This window comes from Aquarana catesbeiana, linkage group LG09 (assembly GCF_042186555.1).
Source record: "Aquarana catesbeiana isolate 2022-GZ linkage group LG09, ASM4218655v1, whole genome shotgun sequence".
NCBI classification, from domain to species: Eukaryota; Metazoa; Chordata; class Amphibia; order Anura; family Ranidae; genus Aquarana; species Aquarana catesbeiana.
In genome coordinates, this window is record NC_133332.1 from 271,011,681 (window position 1) to 271,036,812 (window position 25,132).

The following is a 25,132-nucleotide window of genomic DNA, read 5'->3' on the forward strand; positions in this document are numbered from 1 at the left end:
GCTTGAAATATATCTGTATGTGTGTATATGTATGTGTGTGTATATGTATATATGTGTATATGTATATGTATATATATATATATATATATATATATATATATATATATATATATATATATATGTATGTGTATATATATGAGTTTCACTTTTTTTTTATTGAATTGCTGAAATTAACTTTTTGTTATTCTAATTTTATGAGAAGTACTTGTATCGTAGTTCTTCAGGGATAACATGTTCACTTACGAATATACCCATCCACTTCCAGATGCCATTGTAACAAGCTAATGTTATACACTTTGCTTGTCATTGGTCATAATGTTATGGCTGATTGGTGTACATATAAGGGAACTGTTGTACATGGCCAAAAATTTGCATCCCTGTCTGTCCAATTCTGAGATTTACACATTGTACCCCACAGCACCGCCTTGTTTTCCAGCCTGTTCCTGGATACTAAAAGGAGAAGCAGCAGACTAATGAGCTATCTGTCACTTTGCTCTATCCTCCTATCAGCATGTTTCTTGCACTGCAGCAAAATTGACTGGCTCCTCGTGCTGCTTCTTCCTCTTCTGGTATTGGAGATGGCCTTTTCTTTCAATGTCATTTCGAACTTTTTTAAGCAGCCTGGTCCTGTGTGGACTGGGTGAGTGAGTCAATGATCTAGTATTGTACTTCTGTCTGTACAAATGTGGAATGTTTTCTAAAGTCTTGGTTTGCTAAACCAACCTGTGAGAAGAGATTGTAAAGGCTGCCAATTTGGGGGTGAATATGGTGGGGGGGGGGGGGTAGAAAGTTTTTGGATGCTTACATTAAGATGATGAGGGTCTCTATCTGTAAGCCTGGGCCCTTGGTGCAGGAGAAGTCATCCTTTCATTTGCCCCAGGCATCTGTGTCCAAGGCTAAATCAGAAAATGTGTTTTGCCACAAGTATTCTAAACCAGTGATCGTCAACTTGCAGTGAGGGGAAGAAAATATTTAATTCTCTGCTGATTATGTACGTTTGCCCACTGACAAATGATCAGTCTATAATTTTAATTGTTTTATTTCAACAGTGACAGAATGACTAACAACAAAAATATCCAGAAAAACGCTTTTCAAAAAAGTAATAAATCGATTTGCATTTTAATGCGTGAAATAAGTATTGATCCTCTAACAATCAGCAAGATTTCTGGCTCCCAGGTGTCTTCTAAACAGGTAACGAGTTGAGATTTGGAGCACTGCCTTGAAGAGAGTATTCCTAATCTCCGCTTGTTATCTGCATAAAAGACACCTGTCCACAGAAGCAATCAATCAGATTCCAATCTCTCCACCATGGCCAAGACCAAAGAGCTGTCCAAGGATGTCAGGGACAAGATTGTAGACATACAAAAGGCTGGAATGGGCTACAAGACCATCGCCAAGCAGCTTGGTGAGAGGGTGACAACTATTGGTGCGATTTATTCGCAAATGGAAGAAACCCAAAATAACTGTCAATCTCCCTTGGCCCCGGGCTCCATGCAAGATCTCCCCGTGTGGAGTTTCAATGATCATGAAAACGGCGAGGCATTAGCCCAGAACTACACAGGAGAATCTTGCCAATGATCTCAAGGCAGCTGGGACCATGGTCACCAAGAAAACAATTGGTAACCCACTACGCCCTGAAGGACTGAAATCCTGCAGCGCCCGCAAGCTCCCCCTGCTCAAAGCACATGTACAGGCCCGTTTTGAAGTTTGCTAATGAACATCTGAAAGATTTAGAGGAGGACTGAGTGAAAGTGTTGTGGTCAGATGAGACCAAAATCAAGCTCTTTGGCATCTCAACTCGCCGTGTTTGGAGGGGGAGGAATGCTGCCTATGACCCCAAGAACACCATCCCCACCGTCAAACACAGAGGTGGAAACATTATGCTTTGGGGGTGTTTTTCTGCTAAGGGGACAGTACAACTTCATTGCATCAAAGGGACGATGGACATGGCCATATACCGTCCAATCTTGGGTGAGAACCTCCTTCCCTCAGCCAGGGCTTTGAAAATAGGTCGTGGATGGGTATTCCAGTATGACAATGACCCAAAGCACACAGTCAAGATAACAAAGGAGTGGCTCAAGAAGAAGCATATTAAGGTCCTGGAGTTGCCTAGCCAGTCTCTGGACCTTAATGCCATAGAAAATATGTAAAGGGAGCTGAAGGTTCGAATTGCCAAACATCAGCTTCGAAACCTTAAAGATTTGGAGAGGATCTGCAAAGAGGAGCGGGACAAGATTTGGAGAGGATCTGCAAAGAGGAGCAGGACAAAATCCCTCCTGAGATGTGTGCAAACCTGGTGGCCAACTACAAGAAATGTCTGACCTCTGTGATTGTCAACAAGGGTGTTGCCACCAAGTACCAAGTCAATGTTTTGTGAAGGGGTCACTTATTTCACTCATTAAAATGCAAATCAATTTATAACTTTTTGGAAATGCGTTTTTCTGGATTTTTTTTGTTATTCTGTCTCTCACTGTTAACATAAACCTACAATTTTAAATTATAGGCAGATCATTTTTGTCAGTGGGCAAACGTACAAAATCACAGGGGATCAAATACTTTTCCCTCACTGTATGAGCTAAAGGGGGCCTAAATGTGGTCCCTGAAAATACCAAAGTTCCGCACATAATGTTTAATATATGTAATGCTTGAGAGCAGTGTCTGAAACTGAAGACCTAATAAAGGAAATGAAGGTCAGAGTGTGGACATGCTACATTTTTGTCTGAGGATATGCTTCAGAAGACCATATGAAACTGGAAACCGGTTACATGAGGCTAGTAAAGATCATGGTTATTACACTAATCACTGTTCCCACTACAAATTGCTGAGGTCTGAGAGCCGCACATCATATACCAGGCCTCGGGTCGCAGGTTGCACATGGGCTCTAAACCAGGTGTCTCAAACTGTTGGCCCTCCAGCTGTTGCGAAACTACAAGTCCCGTGAGGCATGGCAAGGCTGACAGTTACAAGCATAACTCCCACAGGCAGAGGCATGATGGGACTTGTAGTTTCAAAATAGCTGGAGGGTCGCTAGTTTGAGACCCCTGCTCTAAACCGACTTCCAAGTCCTCATCTCAATGAAAAGGCACCCCCCTATTACCAGTGAGGGAAACATTTGCTGGCAATCGCAAACATCTTGTGCCAGGAGACCTTCCACTTGATTACAGAAGGTCATATCCTCTGGTTCCAAACTGGAATTTTCAGAGCTGTCCTTCCCCTTGTTTTTGGCCTTCAAATGTGTGCCTTTGTCTTAGAGGAGAGCAGGCTTACTGAAAGAGGTTTCCCAACTCCCAGCTTAGGGAGTTGTTACCGTTCCCTAAGGAAGAGAGTTATTGTGTTCTGTTCAAACCTCTTTACCGTTCCCAAACCAAAAGGGGGGGGGGGGGGGGGGTCAGACCCATTCTGGGGCTCAGAGGGAGAAGCCAGCTGCTGCACTAATGCCTGAATACGTAACCTGTTAAAATGAAATTTCTCCTTTGAATTTAGGCTTTTCCTTCCACTTCAAATCACACTTGTAGATGAATCAAATGTGGCTGCTTGTGTTTTTTTTCTTTAAAAAAAAAAAAGTGTGCATATATGTACTTGACCTTCTTTTTTTTGTCTCTTTTGATATGTGCAGTAAAATGTAGTAATGATGGTGACTGTTGGCTTCATTCTAGTTCTACGACCTCTGTGAACTCTTCAGGACTGGAGGACAAGTTCCTGACACAAACTACATATTTATGGTTAGTAATCCCACTAAATTTGCTACAGTTTTTAATGCAATTTTGAAACTTTTTCCTAAACTAAGTCAACCATTGTAAATTTTTTAAAAATGTTTTTTTTCTGTGCACCCTCTGGGACTTATTTCACTCCGTTACTGAGGCACTGACTTTCCAGTCTTCAGGCTAAGCCCTGCCCACACTCCATCTTGCCCAATGAACACCTAGTCACCACTGAGGCATTCTAATTGAGAGGAAAGTGTTTGGGACTAAGTTCCCACGGCAGGAAAGCTGCGTCTTTTTGAATTTGAACAAAAATCACAGCCTTAAAGATGCACAAAGAGTTTCTGGCTATTAAAGGAAATCTGCGCTCTGCGTTATAGGAGGCTGCCATTGTTCCTTCTGTAAATGCGCATTGCTTGGCTACCCTATTAATGTAACACATTCAATATTTGTGTTACTGTCCTGTCCATCATGATCACTGTCCAGTGGAGGTGGTGAGCAATCTGTCCCACTTGAACAGGATTTCCCTCTGCAGAACACTTGTATGGGATCACCTTGAAGGGTGGCTACCATGAGACCCGGTGTGCGCATGCAAGTCTGCAGAGAGGACTACTTGAAGGACAGGAGCACTGCCATCCGGAGCTTGATCACTGGAAGAAATGCCTTGGCCTGCACTAAATCAGTCCTAGATACTCCAGCCTTTCATGCCAGGGACAGGGCAGACTTCTTGAAATTCAAGATCTATCTGAAGTCCTGCAGGGATTGTTTCCTGATTTTGACACTGTCCACCAAGGCCAGATGAGACTCCGCACACAGGAGCAAGTAATCCGGGCAGCGGTGCACAGAAATCCCCAATTGTCTCAGTAACGCCAGGACAGGAGCCGATACCTTGCTAAACACCCGAAGGGGGAGGGCAGACCAAAGCGGAGTGCCATAAACTGATAATGTGCCGATGTTAAGCGCAAGAAATGCTGATGTCCCCCGCAGATGTGAATGCAGATACAGGTCCTTTATGTCAATGGAAGTCAGGAAATCCTCCTGGTGACGGGAGGCCACCATACAGCGTATGGATTCCATCTTGAACCTTTGTACCCACACAAAGGAATTCAGGACCATTGAAGATTGGGTGAACTCCACTTTTCTTTGGGTCCGTGAACAGCTTGGAGTAAAACCCCCAGAATCGTTCCCATTCAGGCACCAGAACAATCACTTCCTGCAGAAGCAGGTCCCATACCGCCCCATACTGGGCCCGAAGGCTCTATTGTGGAAATCCGAAGATTGGAGGGAAATAATTTCTCTGGTGGAAAGAAACTCTATTTTGTAACTAGCCACAATTAGATCATGGACACATTTATCAGGAATGAGGAAAGTCCACGGGCCAGAAATCCAGCAAAGGTGAAAAGCCCACCCCCCAAAAATGGGTCGGGGCAATGCTTCATGAGGTGGAATTATCTGGGGGCTTATGGGCCAGAAACACTTGGAACTGCCCACAGGAGCTTTGAAAGGCTTGGAGCCTTTGTCAGAGGTGCCAGGGGAACGAAAAATCTGTCGTGAAGGAAGGTCCAGACTTGGAACGCGATTCCTTGCTCTTTTTGGCCTGCAGGAGGAAGGTACTCTTGCTACCTATAAGCTTCTTGATGTCGTCCAGGGTAGTTCCGAAGACAGTTCCCCCTAAAAAGGCAGTGCCACCAGAGGCTTTTTTGAAGTCTGGTCGCCAGACCAACACTTGAGCCTTGGCATCCGTCGGAGCACCGCCGCCGAGACGGAGAGCTTGGAAAGGACTGGTGCAGAGGATGCGTCACAAACTTACTTCAGGCCCTGGAACTGCTGGTCCGCCAGTTCCACCCATGCTTGGGGCAGCTGTCCAAAGCTCAACCCTTGCAGAAGAACCTTGGCCCATTTGGTCAATGTCTGTGATACCGGTGTAGTGGCTAACACAACGCAATGGTAAACCTAGAGCGTGCAATTGCTTCCACCTTGCGGTCCAAGGAATCCTTAACTACTTGCCGACCGCGCTATAGCCAAATGACGGCTACAGTGTGGTTGTCCAGTTCTAGAAGGCCTCCCGTGATCATGCCCGCTGCTGGGCGTGGGCAGACCGCTCTGCCAAAAACATATTGAGGTAAAGTGCCAATTGGCTGCTTTTCACCACGTGATCAGCTGTGTCCAATTACAGCTGATCACGATGTCAACAGAAGCCAGTTACCGGCTCTCTTCACCGCTCCTTCTCACGCTGTCAGCGTGTGGAGGAGAGGAGACCAGAGCCGATGATTGGCGTCTGCCAATCTGTGCCCACCACTGTCTCCTCATTGGTGCCTCATCAGTGTCGCATCAATGCAGTCTCATCAGTGAAGTAGAAGTAGTTGTTTGTTTAGCAAAAGATCCCAGTGGTGAATAAATAGCCCCAAAAGAAAGCTCTTTGTGTTAAAAAAAAATGATAAAAACTTTGGGTACAATTGGAATAGCTCCGGGAATATGGCTGCCGGCCTAGGCAGTGCACATGGTGGCAGCAGCACAGCCTCCAAACCCAAGAAGGCAGACCCCAATGGAAAAGCCCCACCAAAGGGAAGTATGAACTGAGGTTGCCCAGTCATGTGTCCCCACGAAGGTGTTTAACTCGCTGGCCGCTTCGGTCCAAGGTGGAGCATGTCACGGCCAACCCAGCACTTAGTGCACGCATGCACTGGCCAGACTTAGGTGACCACTGGATCTAGATAATTCAACACATCGCACAGCTTGGCTGTTGATTGAAGATCTCTGCAGGCAAAAATCCCAGGATAAAGGAAAGAAAGCTATGGAACCACAGGTCCCAGTAGGGCACTAGGTCCTGACTTCTGAATCACTAGGCAGAAAAAAGTGGCATGCCTATGTAGCTGGTGCTATGTTCTTATTCAGCCTAGTGTCCTATAGTCTCCTGTAGGTGGCGCTATAAACCCTATAGTCAAGAATCGGAAGAGCTGTGTCCATGAATGAATCCAGAGAAATGGATTTTACAGTGAATTTGGCTAAGTTTGATAGACGATCGCATTACCCCCCACCCCTCTCCCCCCGTTTCCATATGATTGTTTAAAAGATAGCTTTGATGGTGGGTTTGGATTCAAAGCTGTAACGGTATGCAGTTGGTCCCTGTTTTAATAGGGAAATTTATCAATTTCTTTGCAATGCTAAATAGGAGCAGTGAGCTAGATTAGTACCCAATCTACTTCATTCATAAATTGCCCCTCTAGTGTTCTAAAATAGCAGTGTAATGCAAATCCTGTGCATCTGTTTTGAATTAAAATGCCTCTAGTAGTAAATGTCTGCCCACCATACACAGGTGTAAATCTAGCCTTGTGTTCCATACACACTATTAGATTTTCTGCAGAATTTTGTGTTCAGATTTACAAAAACCATATAATATGAGGTCAAACCTTAAGAGTTTAAATTTGTATGCAATCGGGTAGACCCTTGCACTACATGGTTTTGGTAAATCTGAAAACAAAAATCTGCAGAAAATCTAATAGTGTGTATGGGGCCTTAAGCCTCGTACACACGATCGGATTTTCGTCGGGGAATTGTGTGATGAGACTGCCTAAAATTCCGACCGTTAGTACGCTCCTTCGGACAATTGTTGTCTATCTTTCGGCCAACAAATGTTGGATAGCAGGCTAGTAAATTTTCAGCGGAAAACGGTCTGTTGTCAGAATTTCGTATCGTGTGTACACAAGTCCGTCACACAAAAGTCCAAAGTACAAACGCATGCTCGGAATCAGTGCTCACCAAACACGACATTAGCAGAAGGTGCCCAAAGGGTGGTGCTCAAGAGCTGAAATTCTATGTAGTACGTCACTACGTTCGTGTTTGTTGGCCGACAATTGTGTGCCGTTAGTATGCCAAGAAAAGTTCCTGGCACACGCCCTTCGGGCAAAAGTCTGACACTCTGTTGGCCAACAATCCGATCGTGTGTACAAGGCTTAAGACAAGTAACAGCTATTTGGGTATTCTTTGCTTGGCACTTTTTTTTTTTTTTTTTTTTTTTTTTAATGCTAACTTTCTGTAATTATGCTGACACTATCCTTTTACATTTTAAAGGGTGACTTTGTAGACAGAGGATATTACAGCTTGGAGACCTTCACCTACCTGCTTGCTCTGAAAGCCAAATGGCCTGACCGTATTACACTGCTAAGAGGAAATCATGAAAGCAGACAAATCACACAAGTATATGGATTCTATGGTAATTATACAAAGATCTAAGGAGTGTTGTATATCTCTAAAGCACTACTACTTTTGGAACTGTGTATGTACCATATACATTGGTGCTGTACCATATCGTTGTGTAATCAGTGTTCACTAAGCTATTACAAAACACAAAAGAAATGTAAAAGGTACAAAAAGAATGGGACCCATATTAACTAACTACTGCAGTAGGTAGGCAACTATGGGAACCCACAATTATACATATCTTGCCTCTGAATTTCTTGGGGGTGCAAGAACGGATAACTCTGCTCTTCAGCATCTATGAAAAGCTGAAATATCAATTTCCATTTTTTGTCCTTTTGAGGAGCACAGGATTCTGAAGACAACATTCTTCTGCCATTGAAGGATGGACACGCTGAAACAGTTACGGCAGAAAAAGACCAAGTGGTCCATCTAGCCTGCACCACTATACATTGTGTGTATGTGATATTGGGTCTGGGATCAAAAGTAACATTTCTGTCTTTGCAGAGGACACCAAGCTATGCAGGGGAATAACGTCCTTACAATTTACAAGCTGACCTCAATGCGCTGTCTGATTGGGCATCTATGTGGCAGATGAGGTTTAATGTTGAGAAGTGTAAAGTTATGCACTTGGGGGCTAAGAATATGCATGCATCATACATACTAGGGGGAGTACAGCTGGAGGAATCTGTAGTGGAGAAGGATCTGGGGGTTTTGGTAGATCATAAGCTCAATAATAGCATGCAATGCCAAGCTGCGGTTTCCAAAGCGAGCAAAGTCCTTTCTTGTATTAAGAGAGGTATGGACTCTAGAGAGAGAGATATCATTTTACCCCTGTTCAAATCATTAGTAAGACCTCATCTGGAATATGCAGTTCAGTTTTGGGCACCAGTTCTCAAAAAGGATATCGGGGAACTGGAGAAAGTGTGGAGAAGGGCAACCAAACTGATAAGAGGCATGGGGGAGCTCAGCTATGAGGAAAGATTAGAGGAACTGAATTTATTCACTCTTGAGAAGAGGAGAATAAGGGGGGATATGATCAACATGTTCAAATATAAAAGGGGTCCATATATTGACCTTGGTGTTGTTATTCACTTTACGGTCAATACAGAGGACAAGGGGGCACTCTTTACGACTGGAGGAAAAGATTTCATCTCCAAATACGGAAAGGTTTCTTCACAGAAAGAGCTGTGAAAATGTGGAATAGACTCCCACCAGAGGTGGTTCTGGCCAGCTCAGTAGCTTGCTTTAAGAAAGGCCTGGATTCTTTCCTAAATGTACATAATATGTCTGGGTACTAGCATTTATAGGTAAAGTTGATCCAGGGAAAATCTTATTGCCTCTTGGGGGATCAGGAAGGAATTTTTTCCCCTGCTGTAGCAAATTGGAGCATGCTCTGCTGGGGTTTTTTGCCTTCCTCTGGATCAATTGTGGGTATAGAATTGGGTCTATTGGATTGTACGATATATTTTTTTTCTTTTTCAACCTATGTAACTATGTAACATGGCTCCTGCTCTGCTTATAGCACATTCTTGGACTGTGAAGAGAATAGTCACATTTGTGTGTCCTTTTATAATGTCAGAATGTATGCCTTGGTGCCTTCTTCTAACTCATCTCTGCTTCCCACAGGAGTTTTTAATTCCCAAGTTTAAACTGTGACATTTTCTCCTTTTGATTCATGTCCCAGAATTCTGATCATAGAGGCCACAAGTGGCAAACTGCACTCTCCACTGTTGGGGTGTTGTCTCCAAGGCTGCAGAAATATATAGATGTAGAGATGGATATAGATAGGCAGGTAGTCCCCGAGTTACGAACACAAATAAGGACTGTAGGTTTGTTCGTAAGTGGAATTTGTGTGCAAGTCGGAACACTGCATTTGTAAGTGTAACTTCCGCCTGTGCATGTATGTGGCATGTTCCGGGCTCTTCTGGCCATGCAGTACTGCAGTGTGGGATGTGTCCAGTGCTGCAAGATAGTTGCTCGGAAGTTTCCAGGACCACAGTGGTACACAAGCGGCTGGCATTGAGGCCGTTCGTAAGTAGGAGTCGTAAATTTACAACCCCCCCCCCCCCCAAAAAAAATGTGTCTATATATTTGTAAATTTTATTTTATTATTTTCCAGTTCCCTACAAAAGGAATACACATTAACAGCCTGACAACCAGTTATGGGGGCGTGGCCGGGATGTGAAGCAGGTCGGACGCTGGTCTCTGGAGCTCCGTGTGAATCCGACAAATTCACCCTGTACACAGGCACATCTGACCCACAGACTAACACGGCGGCTCCCGCGGGCACCCAGGACCCCCCTGTGACAGCAATTATGTCAGCCAAAAGCCGGGGAAAGCTTAACAAGGACCCGAAGCCGCCGTGCTCTGTGAAGGGGCGGAGCGCAAACTCACCAAGCGCCATGACAGCTTCCAGTTCCGGTATACAGAGCAAGCTGGGAGCAGCGCATAGCCCGGGAACTGCTGCATCCTCTGCAGGTATGTCGGCCCCATCAGCTACACAGGACGTAGATCCCCCATCTGCTGCCCTGGAGACAGCACCAGAGGCAATAAAGAAACCCATTCTAGCTGCTATAGAGGGGTTTAAATCCATGATGATGGTCTGCATAGACCACCTGGCATCAGAGTGTACCTTGATTCGCCATGATTTAGACAAGATGAGAGGGAGAATTAATGAGGCGGAAGACCGGATTGGCACGGTGGAAGATCAGCAGGGCACACACACGGCACAAATTGCAGAGTTACAATCGCTGGTGAGTTCCCTGGCACATAAAGTGGACGACGACGAAAATAGACAGACGAAATAATATCCGCGTGGTAGGCCTGCCAGAGGGGCAGAGGCCCACCATCTTTGCCGAAACTCTGTTCAAGCAAATATTGAACCTTCCAGACATGCCACCCACATACGTGGTAGAGAGGGCGCATAGAGTTCCCACAGGGAAACGTCCAGAAGGTGCACCACCCAGACCATTCTTGGTAAGAATGCTAAACTACCGAGATAGGGATATGATCCTAGCGGAGGCAAGAAAACATCCGGAATTGCCATACGAAAACACCAAGCTGATGCTGTTCCCAGATTTCTCAGCCGAGGTCCAGAAACGTCGCAGATCCTTCAATGAGGTGAGACGCCGTCTCCGGGAAAAGAATATCAAGTATGGTATGCTGTACCCAAGCCGGCTACGGATCCCTCACAAAGGCACAATCTGTTTTTTTGATACCCCTGAAGGCGCACATGATTGGATTGACACCTTGTGAAAAGAGGTAACGGTGATTCCATTTCTTCATTTAGTTTTGGGGATCTCCTTGTTCATGCTTGTCTGGGGGGGGGGGCCCGCTTTAGGGGAGCTATGTATACACCCGCACAGCCGAAATGCTGATTATACAGAATCCTTCACACCATGTGGATGAGGAGACTGGGACTTCCTATGCAACACCTATTTAACTATATCCGTACTCTCAGTGCTTTCACTTGGGTGGGTGTTGAGTTGACTCCCCTGGATATATTTCTTTCTTGTAGGGGTCAGATGGGACTTTTATCCCTTTCAGGACACGGATCGAAAGTGGAGTAGGAACTGATACTTTTTCACACAGTCTTATTTTTTTGTTTTTTGTCTCGACAGACTGTAATGATCTGGACACACTCATTTTTTCTTTTTTTTTTTAGGTCACCTTCACGTTAAAGTTGGACTAGTTTTGGGTATACGCTGCGTGTATCAGTGAATGTTTTGCACTGCAGCAGGGAGTTATGTGTTCTGGGGGGGGGGGGTTTGGTTTTTCTATTTGTGCAATGTTCCAGAATCTGCCTGGTGCTACTTGGGACTTGTTTTATGGGCAAGAATCTCAGTACATAGTGATTGCTTGCAAATTTTGTAAGGATATACCATTTTTTGTCTTATATTTAAGGTATTTCTATGGCAGCAAATATATTTGATATATTGTCTTGGAACGTTAGAGGCTTGAACGAAAAGTTTCGGCGTGCCTTGATGTTCCAGTACTTGAAACCACTTAAACCGCATATTGTCTTTTTACAAGAGACACATTTAGATGGTAATAGGATTCTGACTATGAGGCGCTCCTGGATCCAACGGGCAGTACATGCTACATATTCTACGTACGCCAGAGGCGTGGCCATCTTGATCAGTAAAACGGTTCCTTGTAGTATTCATCAGGTCCTCCCAGATCCAGGAGGCCGTTGTTATTGTGGTGGCAGACATCCATGGGCATAAGATGGTGCTAGTCAATGTGTATGTTCCTCCACCATTTCAAATTCAAGTACTGTATGACTTACTGGGTAGGTTGGTCCCCTTCATACACTTACCCCTCATAGTGGCGGGGGATTTTAATGCCATTTTAAATGCTGCTTTGGACTCCTCTAACTCTAGGAGAGTGGCGTCGGTAGAGCTGGTTGTGTGGGCGGAGACAGCTGCTCTCACGGATTTATGGAGGTGGAAAAATCCTACTACAAAAAGTTTCTCACACTTGTCCAAAACGCATAAATCCTCATCCAGGATTGACCTGGTGTTTGCAAATGCTCCTATTTTACAGCTGGTGAGGGGAGCCAATTATATGGCGGGAGGTCTGTCAGATCACACTCCCCTACGGGTTCATATTGGTATACCTTTGCAGGTGAGAGGGGGGGCATGGCGATTAAATCCGGGATGGTTGGAGGTAGAGTCGGTATCTACCCAGGTGGCGCCAACTTTTTCTAGCTACTGGGAGGATAACTTGCAGTCAGCCCCCCTTCCAACAGTTTGGGACGCCTTTAGGGCATGTATGCGAGGACAGTATATCTCGGCAATTAAGCAAACACGTAAACAATTCAATATTAAATCGCAGGAATTACAGGACAAAGAGAGGAGATGTGAGGCAGCCCATGCAGTTGACCAATCAAATGTTACCTATATTGAACTAATGGAGGCGCGCCGTCTTTTGAAGTTGCATTATACTGAATTAACACACACTTCTTGGACGGGAAGGGTTGAGTCCCTCTTCGAACAAGGAGACAAAAATGGGAAGCTTCTGGCAATGCTGGTGGCAGAGCAGAGGGTTCAGACCAGTATACCCTGTATCACTAATTCTCAAGGAACTATATTGACAGACCCAAGTGATATTCTTGACACCTTTGTAGAATACTTCAGCTCGCACTACATGCCCATCCCAGCATATAACAAACAAGATCTAGAATCCCTGCTTACCTCCATAGATATACCTAAGCTCTCAGAGTCAGACCAAAAGAGCCTAGAAGTAGAGATAACAGAAAAAGAAATAGTCTGCCATAAGGTCGTTCCCATCTCATAAATCACCAGGGCCAGACTGTTTCTGCATTGAATGGTACAGGTCACATTTGGAAGCTCTTGTGCCAAGACTCAGAACATTGTTTCACTTCTGCTTGGAACATAAGCTTTTACCAGATTCTCTTATGGAGGCTCTGGTGGTCCTATTGCCCAAACCAGGCAAAGATCCGTTGAGCTGCTCTTCCTATAGACCTATAGCTCTTCTCAATCAGGATCTTAAGATTCTCACAAAGATACTCGCCACCAGGCTGTCCAGGGTAATAACTACACAGGTAGATATAGACCAAACCGGTTTTATCCCGCAGAAGTCCACTGATACAAATCTCCGTAGGCTGTTTGCGCACCTACAGATTGATCATAATAATCCTGGGGCCAGGGTGATTGTGTCTTTGGACATGGCCAAAGCCTTTGATTCGGTGGATTGGCATTACATGTTCACGGTGTTACGGCACATGGGGTTTGGAGAAGTGTTTTCTTACATGGATATCCCTGTTATATAGCTCACCCAAGGCAACAATCAAGATAGGCACATCGGGCACTACGCAGTTTACGGTGGGTAGAGGGACAAGGCAGGGATGCCCGCTTTCCCCGGCATTATTTGCCTTAGCCATTGAGCCCATAGCTATTGCTTTAAGGGCGTCCACAGAAGTTAAAGCCCTTCAGGTAGGCGGCATTCGTGAATGCACGGCCTTATATGCAGATGATATGCTCCTCTTTTTAGAGGACCCCGGACCTTCATTGGGGCAGTATTTGAAATTGTAGGCACATTTGCAAAATTCTCAGGTTTATGGGTAAATTGGGAAAAGTCCAGTATCATGGCTATTGACGATGGAGCTCAGGCGCGGACATCTTCTTCGGTTCCAATAGCCTGGGTCACTGAAATTAAATATTTAGGTGTACGTATATCCCCCCAAAGTTACAGATTACTTAACACTTAATCTAATGCCACTGCTTTCAAAGGTTAAAATACAACTTGAGGCATGGAAACATTTACACCTCTCCTTAATTGGTAGGGTGAATCTCCTTAAAATGAAGATTCTACCAGTGTTCTTGTACTTCTTGTGCAACACTCCTATTTGGATTCCATGCTCTTTCTTTCGGCGCGCAAACAGCCTGTTCAGTTCATTTTTGTGGAGTTCTGGACGTCCTAGAATAGGCCTTCGCACATTGCAAGAACCCTATGGACAGGGAGGTTTGGCTTTACCTGACTTATTCAAATACTTCATTGCAGGGCAGATGGTTTTTGCTAGGCGTTGGTTGGTGAGGGATGATGGGGATGCAACGACTGTGCTGGAGGCTGCCCTGGTAGGATCATATGAGGGTCTTGGTCTCCTGCTATATAGAGGACCACGGACGAGGGCGCCCTTGACCGGCTCCATGCGTGCTACTATTCGGGCATGGGACAGGGCAGGGGTGCTCATGCGTACTGACACAGAGGCGTGGTCACCGGATACACCATTGTGGTTTAATCCCAAATTAGCCCATTTTAGCGAAATACCAGATCCAATCATATGGGCCAGAGTTGGTATAAAACAACTAAAAAACATAGAGGGGGAAGGGAAAATACTCTCCTTTGACCAACTAAAGGAGATGCATAACCTCCCAAACTGGTACTTCTTTTGCTATTTGCAGTTGCGGCATGCTTTTGTCACGCAATTTGGCACAGGTGCGATGGTGCTTCAGTCCTCACCTCTGGAACAGTTGCTCTATGATGAATCAGTACAAAAGACACTGTCAGCCACTTATAAAGAGTTATTTGCCGAAAGGCCTCTAGCACTCAACAAATGTAGAGAGAGGTGGAGCTCCCTAGTACCCAATTTCCAAAGTGATGACTGGGACGATATGTGGGATCACCCTTTTCAGGTCCTAGTCTCGGCGCGTGATAGGTATATTCAATTTAAAATACTTCACAGGGTGCACTATACCCCAGCCAGACTTGCTAGCATCTATGGCCTGGATGATGCAACCTGTTGGCGTTGTACCGCAGCAGGGGCGGATTTCGACCATATATTTTGGCAGTGTCGGCAGATACAGGAATTTTGGACAGGGGTTACCAAAACCATTTAGGGACTGATTTCTCTGCCTGTCCCCATGACAATATCAGTATGTTTGTTGGGCCTGGTGGAGGAAATAGCTCCACTAAGGGCACAGCGAACCATGCTTTCTCTCACTTTGTTTTATGCACGCAAAGCTATCCTTTTACACTGGAAAAAACCTGAGGCCCCATCATTAGCTTTCTGGAAAGGTATAGTGAATAAAGTATTACCGTTGTATAAGGCAACATATTTAAGCAGAGGGTGCCCAAAAAAATTTGAGAAGATATGGCAATTCCGGTCTCTTCTCGGATGCTACTATATAACTTACTGTGTTACTGTGTATCTGATGAATTGCACGTCGCATAAAAGGAATTTACAATAACTGAAGAGGCCTGATAGGCTTAACAGCTGCTAAATGTTTGTAGTTGCTGCTTTAGATTCTACCTATGTTGGCATTGTTAAACCAATCTAAGTATGCTGAAAGGGCAAGAAATTGTGTTAGACTGTCTGGAATTTTTGGGGCATTGCACAATAGGGAGGGGGCTTATTATTGGGGTTTTGTTATTGTTGTTATTAAGCAAAATGTGAATAAAATGAATTTTTTCAAAAAAACAGCCTGACAACCAGGCAAAACACAAGACATCATCACTAGGCTATCGGTATAACTCCAAGGCTAATGCAGAGCTCATCTAACATATTTATATATTCTAGTAAATGTATGTAAATTTTTGTAGTTTGCCTGCTCCCATACCCCATAAATTACATATACAGGTGCATCTCAAAAATGTAAATCTCAAAAAGTTAATTTATTTCAGTAATTCAATTCAAAAAGTAAAACTCATATTATATAGATTCATTACATACAGAGTAATATATTTCAAGGATTTCTTTTAATTTGATTATGACTTACAGCTAGTGAATACCCAATATCTCATAAAAGTGGAATATGGCATAAGACCAACAAAAAAGGATTTTGAATACAGAAATGTTGGCTTACTGAAAAGTATATAGAGCATATAATCAGCGCAACCTCCTAACAATTGTGCTATACAAATAAAGGAGGGGGGAGCCGACGTCACGCTGCCATCGCGATGGAGTGGTGAGCCAGCTGACGGGATTTATATGAGCGCTTTTTATAGTTGCTTGCTTGTAGGTGTATTTTAGTAAGGGGGCTTTTAATAAACTATTGAAACGGAGAGAGCGCTATGCAATTGCCTTTTTGTCACATGTGGTCTGTGTGTGCGATTACAAACATAAAAGGAATGCCAAATCCCAGGAGAGAGGAAAAGTGATCATCCCAGGGGGATTCGCAGGAGTTGCAAAGATATGCGTTTATTTGTGTATGTATACAGTGCCTTGAAAAAGTATTCATACCCACTTATGAAATATGTAAATGTTTTTTATTGGGATTTTAGGTGATAGACCAACACATAGTGGCACATAATCGTGAAGTTGAAGGAAAATGATAAATGGTTTTCAAAATTTTTTACAAATATGTGAAACGTGTGGGGTGCATTTGTATTCCGCCCCCTTTACTCTGATACCCCTAACTAAAATCTAGTTTTACCAATTGCCTTCAGAAGTCACCTAATTAGTAAAGCTGTTCTGAGAAGCCCTCAGAGGTTTGTTAGAGAACCTTAGTGAACAAACAGCATCATGAAAGCCAAGGAACATACCAGACAGGTCAGGGATAAAGTTGTGGAGAATATTAAAGCAGGGTTAGGTTATATAAATATATCCCAAGCTTTGAACATCTCTTGAAGCACTGTTCAATCCATCATATGAAAATGGAAAGAGTATGGTTCAACTGCAAACCTACCAAGACATGGCCGTCCAACTCTTCCACAAATCTGGCCTTTATGGAAGAGTGGCAAGAATAAAGCCATTGTTGAAATAAATCCATAAAAAGTCCTGTTTGTAGTTTGCGAGAAGCCTTGTGGGGGACAAAGCAAACATGTGGAAGAAGGTGCTCTGGTCAGTTGAGCCCAAAATTGAACTTTTTGGCCTAAAAGCAAAACGCTGTATGGGGTGACAAACTAACACTGCACATCACCCTGAACACACCATCCCCACTGTGAAACAGGGTGGTGGCATCATCATGTCGTGGGAATGCTTTTCTTCAGCAGAGACAGGGAAACTGGTCAGTTGATTGGAAGATGGATGCAGCCAAATACAGGGAAATCTTAGATGAAAACCTGTTAGTCTGCAAAAGACTTGAGACTGGGACGGAGGTTCATCTTCTAGCAGGACAACAAACCTAAACATACAGCCAGAGCTACAATGGAATGGTTTAGATCAAAGCATATTCATGTGTTAGTATGGCCCAGTCAAAGTCCAGACCTGGGGGCGTGGCTTGACCATGGCGGCGTGAGGAAGCAGGGGGACTGAGATCTGTGCGGCCGGAGAATGTCCCAGAGTATTTATCCCACCCACGGACCTGTTCTTCCCATGTCGAGGAAGGGTAAGGGTTCTAGATCGCAGAGCGTACCTGGCCATCCATATATCACCCGGTTCCTGACTGTAAAAACTGGAGACCCACCCGCGGCTGGTTCCAAGATGGCACCGGCCCGACAGAGTCTGCCGGGTCTAGCCAGACCCCTGGTCCAACACCGCAGAGGGGGGTGGCGGTGGCTGGATGATCTGACAGTCACTCACGTTCTATACCCGCTCTAGCGCTGCCACCGAAGAGCCTGTCGCCTCTATCTAGAGACTCGCACAACCCAGCGAGCTCAGATGGCGCTGAAGATACAGACCTCCGTCAATTGATCCTGGCCATGCCTACGAAGCCCAACATACAGCAAATGCTTGGGCAGTGGATGGGAGCACAGAGAAGATATTGAAGACCTCAGGTCCAATGCACAGGCTGTGGACTTGCGCTTATAGTCCCTTGAAGAGCACCAAACTGCCTCTGCTTCCCACATGGATTTACTTGAGACTCAAAATCCAGATGGCCACGAAGTCTAGACCGTTCTGTTTCCAGACTGCAAACCTATCTATGGGTGATGCATTACGTAAAGTTTGACCTGCGTCGCTACAGATTTTTTTTTTTTCATTTTTTTTTTTTTCCCCCTAAGGTATTCCTTTTTGGGAGTTGAGGACTCCCCCTCCAGGTGGGTGTCTACACCTCCCCGAATGTCTGAGACATTCTGTTTAACCCCTGAGTAGTGAGCGCCCCTGTAGATTCCTAGTTCACCTGATGTCCCTTTACTGGACTATGGACATGGGCTGTTAGTTTGAGGGATATGGCACATGGGCTGCTCCTCGGAGGGATATGTGGATGTATGATTGCCTGGTAATGTCTACTACTAGACCCCCCTGCAGTTGCTGATCTGCTGGTCGAGGGAGCTGCCGTGCTAGTGGAGCCACTGCTTTATGGCATCCCAGCAGCTGTCCTATGCTGGCAGAGGCCTTGGGTGCCTGTTCCACTGGACGGTGGGCAGTCTTTGAGGGGCAGACCAATTTGTAAGCCTTATGAGATGTTTTTGAACCCAGGTCCACCTAGTTTTATTGCCTACCAATAAATGGGTCACGAGGGGCTTCTTTATCACATTCTAAACTGAAAAAGCTCAAATCTGTGCTACATGACCATCAATTGATCGATAGTTTGGGTACTCTAAAGGCAAGAGATAAGGATTTTACTTTTCTTTTCATCACTTCACAAAACCTATACCAGACTAGATTATATATTGTTATCGCAGGATGCTCTTCTCCTCCTATCCTCTGCTAGTATAGGCTTTTTTACCATGTCAGACCATGCCCCGACTCATTGTGGTGTCAGAATGTTTATACTGAAATGTTAAAACCATATTATTTTTATGGAATTATGCAAACTCTGTGTTTTAGGAAATTTTCAAATTTTTTCCACAATACAACAAATGAATTCACGTTCGTTTATCCGTGCTATTTTGAAGACAAGGGAGTTCAGCAATGTGCTAAAAGTACATATTGACTAAAAATTCAGTGTAAAATAATATCAGATATAATTGGTGATAATACAAAAAGATAATATATACTTTCAAATTTATATTTGAAATACAGATAATGCATTTTACCACAAGCTCTTATTACAAAATGTTATATTTTAACACTTGGTGAACTTATACTTGGTAACACTTAGTAATTGGCTTTCCGTGGCTTTACAGACTTTGTCAACAAACTAGGTGTTGACTTTAACACATGTGACTAACACTCGTAAATTGTGATACAAACTTGGTAATTTAACCAAGATTCATTTTTAAATTTAGAATGAATCTATAGTTCAACACATACTTTAATTCAATTCGTACACACGGTCGGACTTTGTTCGGACATTCCAACAACAAAATCCTAGGATTTTTTCCGACGGATGTTGGCTCAAACTTGTCTTGCATACACACGGTCACACAAAGTTGTTGGAAAATCCGATCGTTCTAAACGCGGTGACGTAAAATACGTACGTCGGGACTATAAACGGGGCAGTAGCCAATAGCTTTCATCTCTTTATTTATTCTGAGCATGCTTGGCACTTTGTCCGTCGGATTTGTGTACACACGATCGGAATTTCCGACAACGGATTTTGTTGTCGGAAAATTTTATATCCTGCTCTCAAACTTTGTGTGTCGGAAAATCCAATGGAAAATGTGTGATGGAGCCTACACACGGTCAGAATTTCCGACAATAAGGTCCTATCACATATTTTCCATCGGAAAATCCGACCGTGTGTACAGGGCATAAGACTTTGAAGTCATGAGACTGTTTGGATAAGGTCATTAACTTAACTTCTCGCATACCTTGAAAGCTAAGTCATGGCACCAGAAAAACCTCCCGGTTATTCAAAATATAAAGATTTTACCTATAGTATAATTTCTATACTCTTAAACTTCATAGGATTCCATATTTGTAACCCTTATCATGATAATATATAGGTATTACTGGTTTATGAATATCTAAACAATACATTATGAATATATTATGAAAGAAAAAGTGTCCAGACCTTTACAATCTAAGCCGATATGCAAGGGCCTTAGAATCTCTTACAAAAATATATCTCTTCTCTAAAGACAGTGAACTTAGTTTCAACTTTAGAGAGAGGAAAACATTTTTTCTTAACAAAATGGCCTCTGAGTTCATAAAATATATGTAAAAATTTACGTTATAAAAGCCTTAGGGAGTAATTCTTTTTAACCCCAATAGTTTTGACAGTGTTCTTGAGCTAGGTAGAGGGGAATCTCGGGAATGGCACTGCAAGCTAAACTAATCCCTCTTACAGAATCCCTCATATAGAGATCAACTTACCAGGAAGTTACTCTCCTGCTTAGTCAATCATACGGATGACACGTCACCGTTTAACCTATGGGCCGCACACAAATGTGTAATACGTGGAACGTTCATTAAACTTGGGTCACGACACAAAAAGCTGCTTGCTGAGCAGATTGACACTTTGCTTTCCGAAATTCATAAACTAGAACAAATTCATAAGACCTCATTAGCTCCCATGTAATAAGTGATCTGCGTGCCAGGTTACTGTTTTAAATTGCCGTATTGGCGTATAACGCGCACTTTTTTCCACTGGAAATAGGGGGGAAATCGTGGGTGCGTGTTATACGACGACAGCGTACCTCGGAGGGGTGGGAGGGGGATGAGTGCCACTGGAATTCACTGAGCCGTTATCTCCTCTCCACTTGGCTCTCGGCTCTCGCGTCACACACACTCAGTTCCGCCACCGGCATTGGACCAGTGTTCTATCACAGGAGCTGGTCCAATGCCGTTGGAGGCGGGCCTGTGTATGTGACTGCCGACTAAGAGCCAAGTAAACAGATGATGGCTCAGTGATTTCCTATGAGAGATGGTGAGCTGCATTGATGGGGGAGATGGGCGATAGATAGATTCGTTGAAAAGTTTGAATGTACCTGTGCCTAATGTTGTTGGATGTAAAGTTTATCCCACCATGTGTCTCTATGCCAACAGGGAGGGGGTATTGTTATTTACCTTATTGCTTTTATACCACTAAATAAACTTGCTACACTATGAGACTTTTTACACGTCTCCTGTGGAGTAATTTTTACATCCTAGTTCTATCCTGAGGGGGCATTGGAGTGGAGTGATTTTAGCAGTGGAATCTATCTGGATTTCCAAATGCATTTTTTGACCATCCCGTAAAAAGGGGTCAAACACCTCTGGTGAGGTGCCATCTTTCCATTGAGCACCTGTAGTGAAAGAGCTAGAAGTCATCCTCATATAAGAGCAATTTGTTTGGTGTTGGGATTTATATCACCTGTGGACTTCATGTTTGCATATTATGTTATTGAATTTCATCTATGATTGCTGTTATGTATTCATAATTTTGGATAATATGGCATATTCATTTTATAGTTTTTTTATTATTTGAATGAAGCACCAAAGCGCCATTACCTTTACATTTGCAATACTTACATTAGATCTATTTACTTTTAAAGGGTCAGTTACAGCATTGTTTATTTCACACAGGGCGCCAAACTTTGGTTATTGACACATTAAATGTGCTAAATCACCATTAAAATTAATCAGTTGCTGAATTGACAAGATTCCATTAAAAAAATATAACAAACTGTGTGTATATATGTGTGTGTGTGTGTGTGTGTGTGTGTGTGTGTGTGTGTGTGTGTACTGCCGTGTCTGCATACTCAACTCCTCCTTGTGCTTCTCACTTTGTGTTTCTTTACTGCTATTGTATCCTCTTATTGTGCACACTACTCCAAATCACTCGTGCTTCCCCCATCAGTCGTGTTCTCACCTGATAATATGCAACCTCATACCAAAATGAGGTTAAACGGTGCTTATAGTCCTTTCTCCTCGTTCCTCCTCCTTAGTTTAGCTGCTTACATTCCTCACATCATGACAGAGCCGTATTTTATGGGGAAAAGAATTGTCAATAGTCCTTATGTTAAAAAGGTATCTTCACTGCCAGTTTCCCTCAGCACCTGATAGCCAATGGAAAAATCAGCTTGGGTAAGGACACCGCTAGATTCCCGGACAAGTAAATGTCCTAATAATAAAAGACAGCAGCTACAATATTTGTAGCTGCTGGCTGTTAATTTTTTTTTTGAAGGAGCCTGGTGCTCCTCTTTAAGCCGGCCTTAGAGCAATTTTCTTGCAGGAAATAAAATTGCTCCACTTCCCTATCCAACAGTCAGTGTTGATGGAGGAATCTCTCCTGAGGAGCCTTTGTGTTCTCCCAACGGGGGAAAGCCATCCCTGCTGGGAGAACAGTGATTATTGCTAGCGGCTATAACTTGGGCACATTCAGACTTACCCATACATGGATCGATTATTGGCCAGTTCCGGCTGATCCGGCAGAGATTTGGACAGTCTACGGCCAGCTTAAATGATGCTTTTGTACGGGGCAAAATGATCTGATATCTCTCGCTTGGTCCCTTTCTCGCTCTCTCGCTCTTCTCACTCCCTCTTTTAATACAATAGTATCTTTGCAGAAACTGCAGCTTGCTGTTGCATGCTTGTGTTAGTGTTACTAAACCCAAGACCCTGCATTTACTAGATCTGGTCTCACACAGAACATGGAAATGCAATAATTATACTGTGAGGGCCTGAGACCACACTCTGGATCAAGTTAAGAAGTTTTTTACTCGTACGAGGAGACAAGTTACAACAAAGGAACAGATATTTGCCTATTGGTTCTCACCGCTATAACCCGTGCTATAGGGCTGCCTATATAGCCGTGAGCCTGATAGATGCCTATCTGGACTTGTCTGTCTAACAATTGTAAAACTTGCATTTATATACCTTTTACAGGCCTTATCTTAGCCATCTCTCCTAGATATGATTGGTTGATAAAAATCTATGTCAATGTAGCTATCCATAAATCTGACACCTCTTCTACAACCAGACAAACTTATTCATTCCCAGAATTCCTATATGTTAAAGTGATTTATAACTGGTTTTGTCCAATTAAAAATACCTGTACATCTCTACAGACAGTATGGCACCCAGATTTCTCTTACCCTCGGTCATATACATCATACTTCCCTTTACTGTATCGACCCCGAATCATCAGGGTTGATCTCTAACTCTCTCTGTGTTCTTTTCCTTCCTGTTTTTTCACAGAGATGTGTATCAACATTCAGTCGTCTTTTTAACAATATCTCCTCAACACTCTCCAGGCGCCCCCCTCTTGGTTATATTGATTTTATCTCATAAAGTGTAAGTTGTTGAGGCTTTGTTAGCCCTACCCCTTCGGTTGTGGATAATCTCTATCCCACCCTATTCGGTGAATACTTCTCTTTTAATCTCTGATTGCTAGGTCTTTGTTTGCCCCCTACAGCCATAGATGCGGCACAGCTTCTGTGACCTTGAATTGAGGTGTCCTCTCCTGCTCCGGTTCCTCTAGGTGGTTGAGAGGTATGTACTTGGATCGCCTGGTTTGCCTTCCCACTTTGGGAGTATTACCATGTCACGCATTCATCTCCCTATTTTCTATTATACACATTTTATTATTTTTGTTCTGTATATTTTTGTATTATGTTTCTCATTGTTCTTTATATAGAAATTCTCAACTTTGGCACAGGCTTATATCATTTCCCTGAGGAAGCCAATGTCTTGGCGAAACATGTAGGAACTGAATACCTGTATTTGAGGTCATTGCCACCAGGCCCATTCGGTTGTACTGTTTATATCACGTATCTGTGTACTGCACCTTTTTTACGATTGTAGATCTGTATATCCTCCGTTCATCTTACTTGCTAATTTATTTCAATAAAGTATATTGTATATTTTAATATGTTTATTTACCTGCATTCTTTGGCACCGCTATAATCCCCTCATACCTCTATATTCCGAACTGTCAAACTTAATGTACTGTACATAACTTTCCCATATTCCATATAGTTATTTCTAAACCACCTGTATAAAATGTTCTTATCTCATCAGGCTGTAATTCAACTGCTGTCAATCTAATTAGTGAACTAAAAATGAACTTTGTGATTTATATGCATTTCAAGGACTCGAAACAATTCTTTGTAACTTGAAATTATTCTACTTCTAAGCAATCTTTTGCAAACATACATAAATGATTATAAAATAAGAATCTAATTTCTCTAACACCAGCCAGAGGATCTTCCACACCAGAGTTTTCCGACAATTCTTCAGACAGCATCTGCAATCCTTGCACGGCCTTCATTATTCTACCATTAGGGGCTTTATTGTTAGGAATGAAGGTGCAACAAAAGGTTCTGAACATCTTGCACATCCCTCCCTTCTCTGCCAACAGCATTTCAAGAGCAATACGATTCTGCCAGGCTGTCAATGAGGTTGCATCCATTTGGATTGCTACTCCTTTAAGGGCATTTCTGGTATAGTTCACAAACCTTTGCTGGTTATAGTAAATGTAGTTTATCCAATCGACATTCTTGTTAGGTTAAATCCACAAAAAGATGGAGGTGAAACTGGCGGATATCTGGTCTTGTGCTTTGAATTCATTAGGGACTCCTCGTGGTACGCTGATGGAATCAATGTAGACTCGATTGTCAAACGATCCTTGTGGTGCATTCTTTTTCATTCGGAAATGTTGTTTCTTCAACTGTGGCACTTTTATCTCATCACCTACAGGTATCATATAAAGGGAGAAGCAAATGGGTTAAAGCACAGCTCCCTTTCCATTTAGGAGGGAGTTTGGTCCTAAGTTTCATATCCCCGCACATCCACCACACATCAGCTAATTGTTTCTTTTGGTTTTGAAACCAATCCTGCTGGTATGATGGGTCACTAGTTGATATATTTTGTTTGTAGTAAGTCTCCTACCTGCTGTCCACTATCCTTGGTGCTGACAAAGCAGGTGAAATTCCCTGGGACCGCTCTAACAGAGGGGGGATCTTGGTGGTTGAAAATAATTTCTGCTCTTTTGTACATTCAGTATTTGTGACATTTTCCT

At 43.4% G+C, this 25,132-nt stretch overlaps 1 protein-coding gene across 3 annotated transcripts in view; it reads left to right on the plus strand.

The window, feature by feature from the left end:
* The window catches only part of PPP6C (protein phosphatase 6 catalytic subunit), a 319,511-nt gene that overhangs the window by 82,693 nt on the left and 211,686 nt on the right, over nt 1–25,132 (plus strand). For all 3 annotated transcript variants that reach the window (XM_073600349.1, XM_073600347.1, XM_073600348.1), the window contains 2 exons: nt 3,657–3,722; nt 7,773–7,914. In XM_073600349.1, the coding sequence (XP_073456450.1) occupies nt 3,657–3,722; nt 7,773–7,914 (208 nt within the window). The remainder of the gene's footprint in view (nt 1–3,656; nt 3,723–7,772; nt 7,915–25,132) is intronic.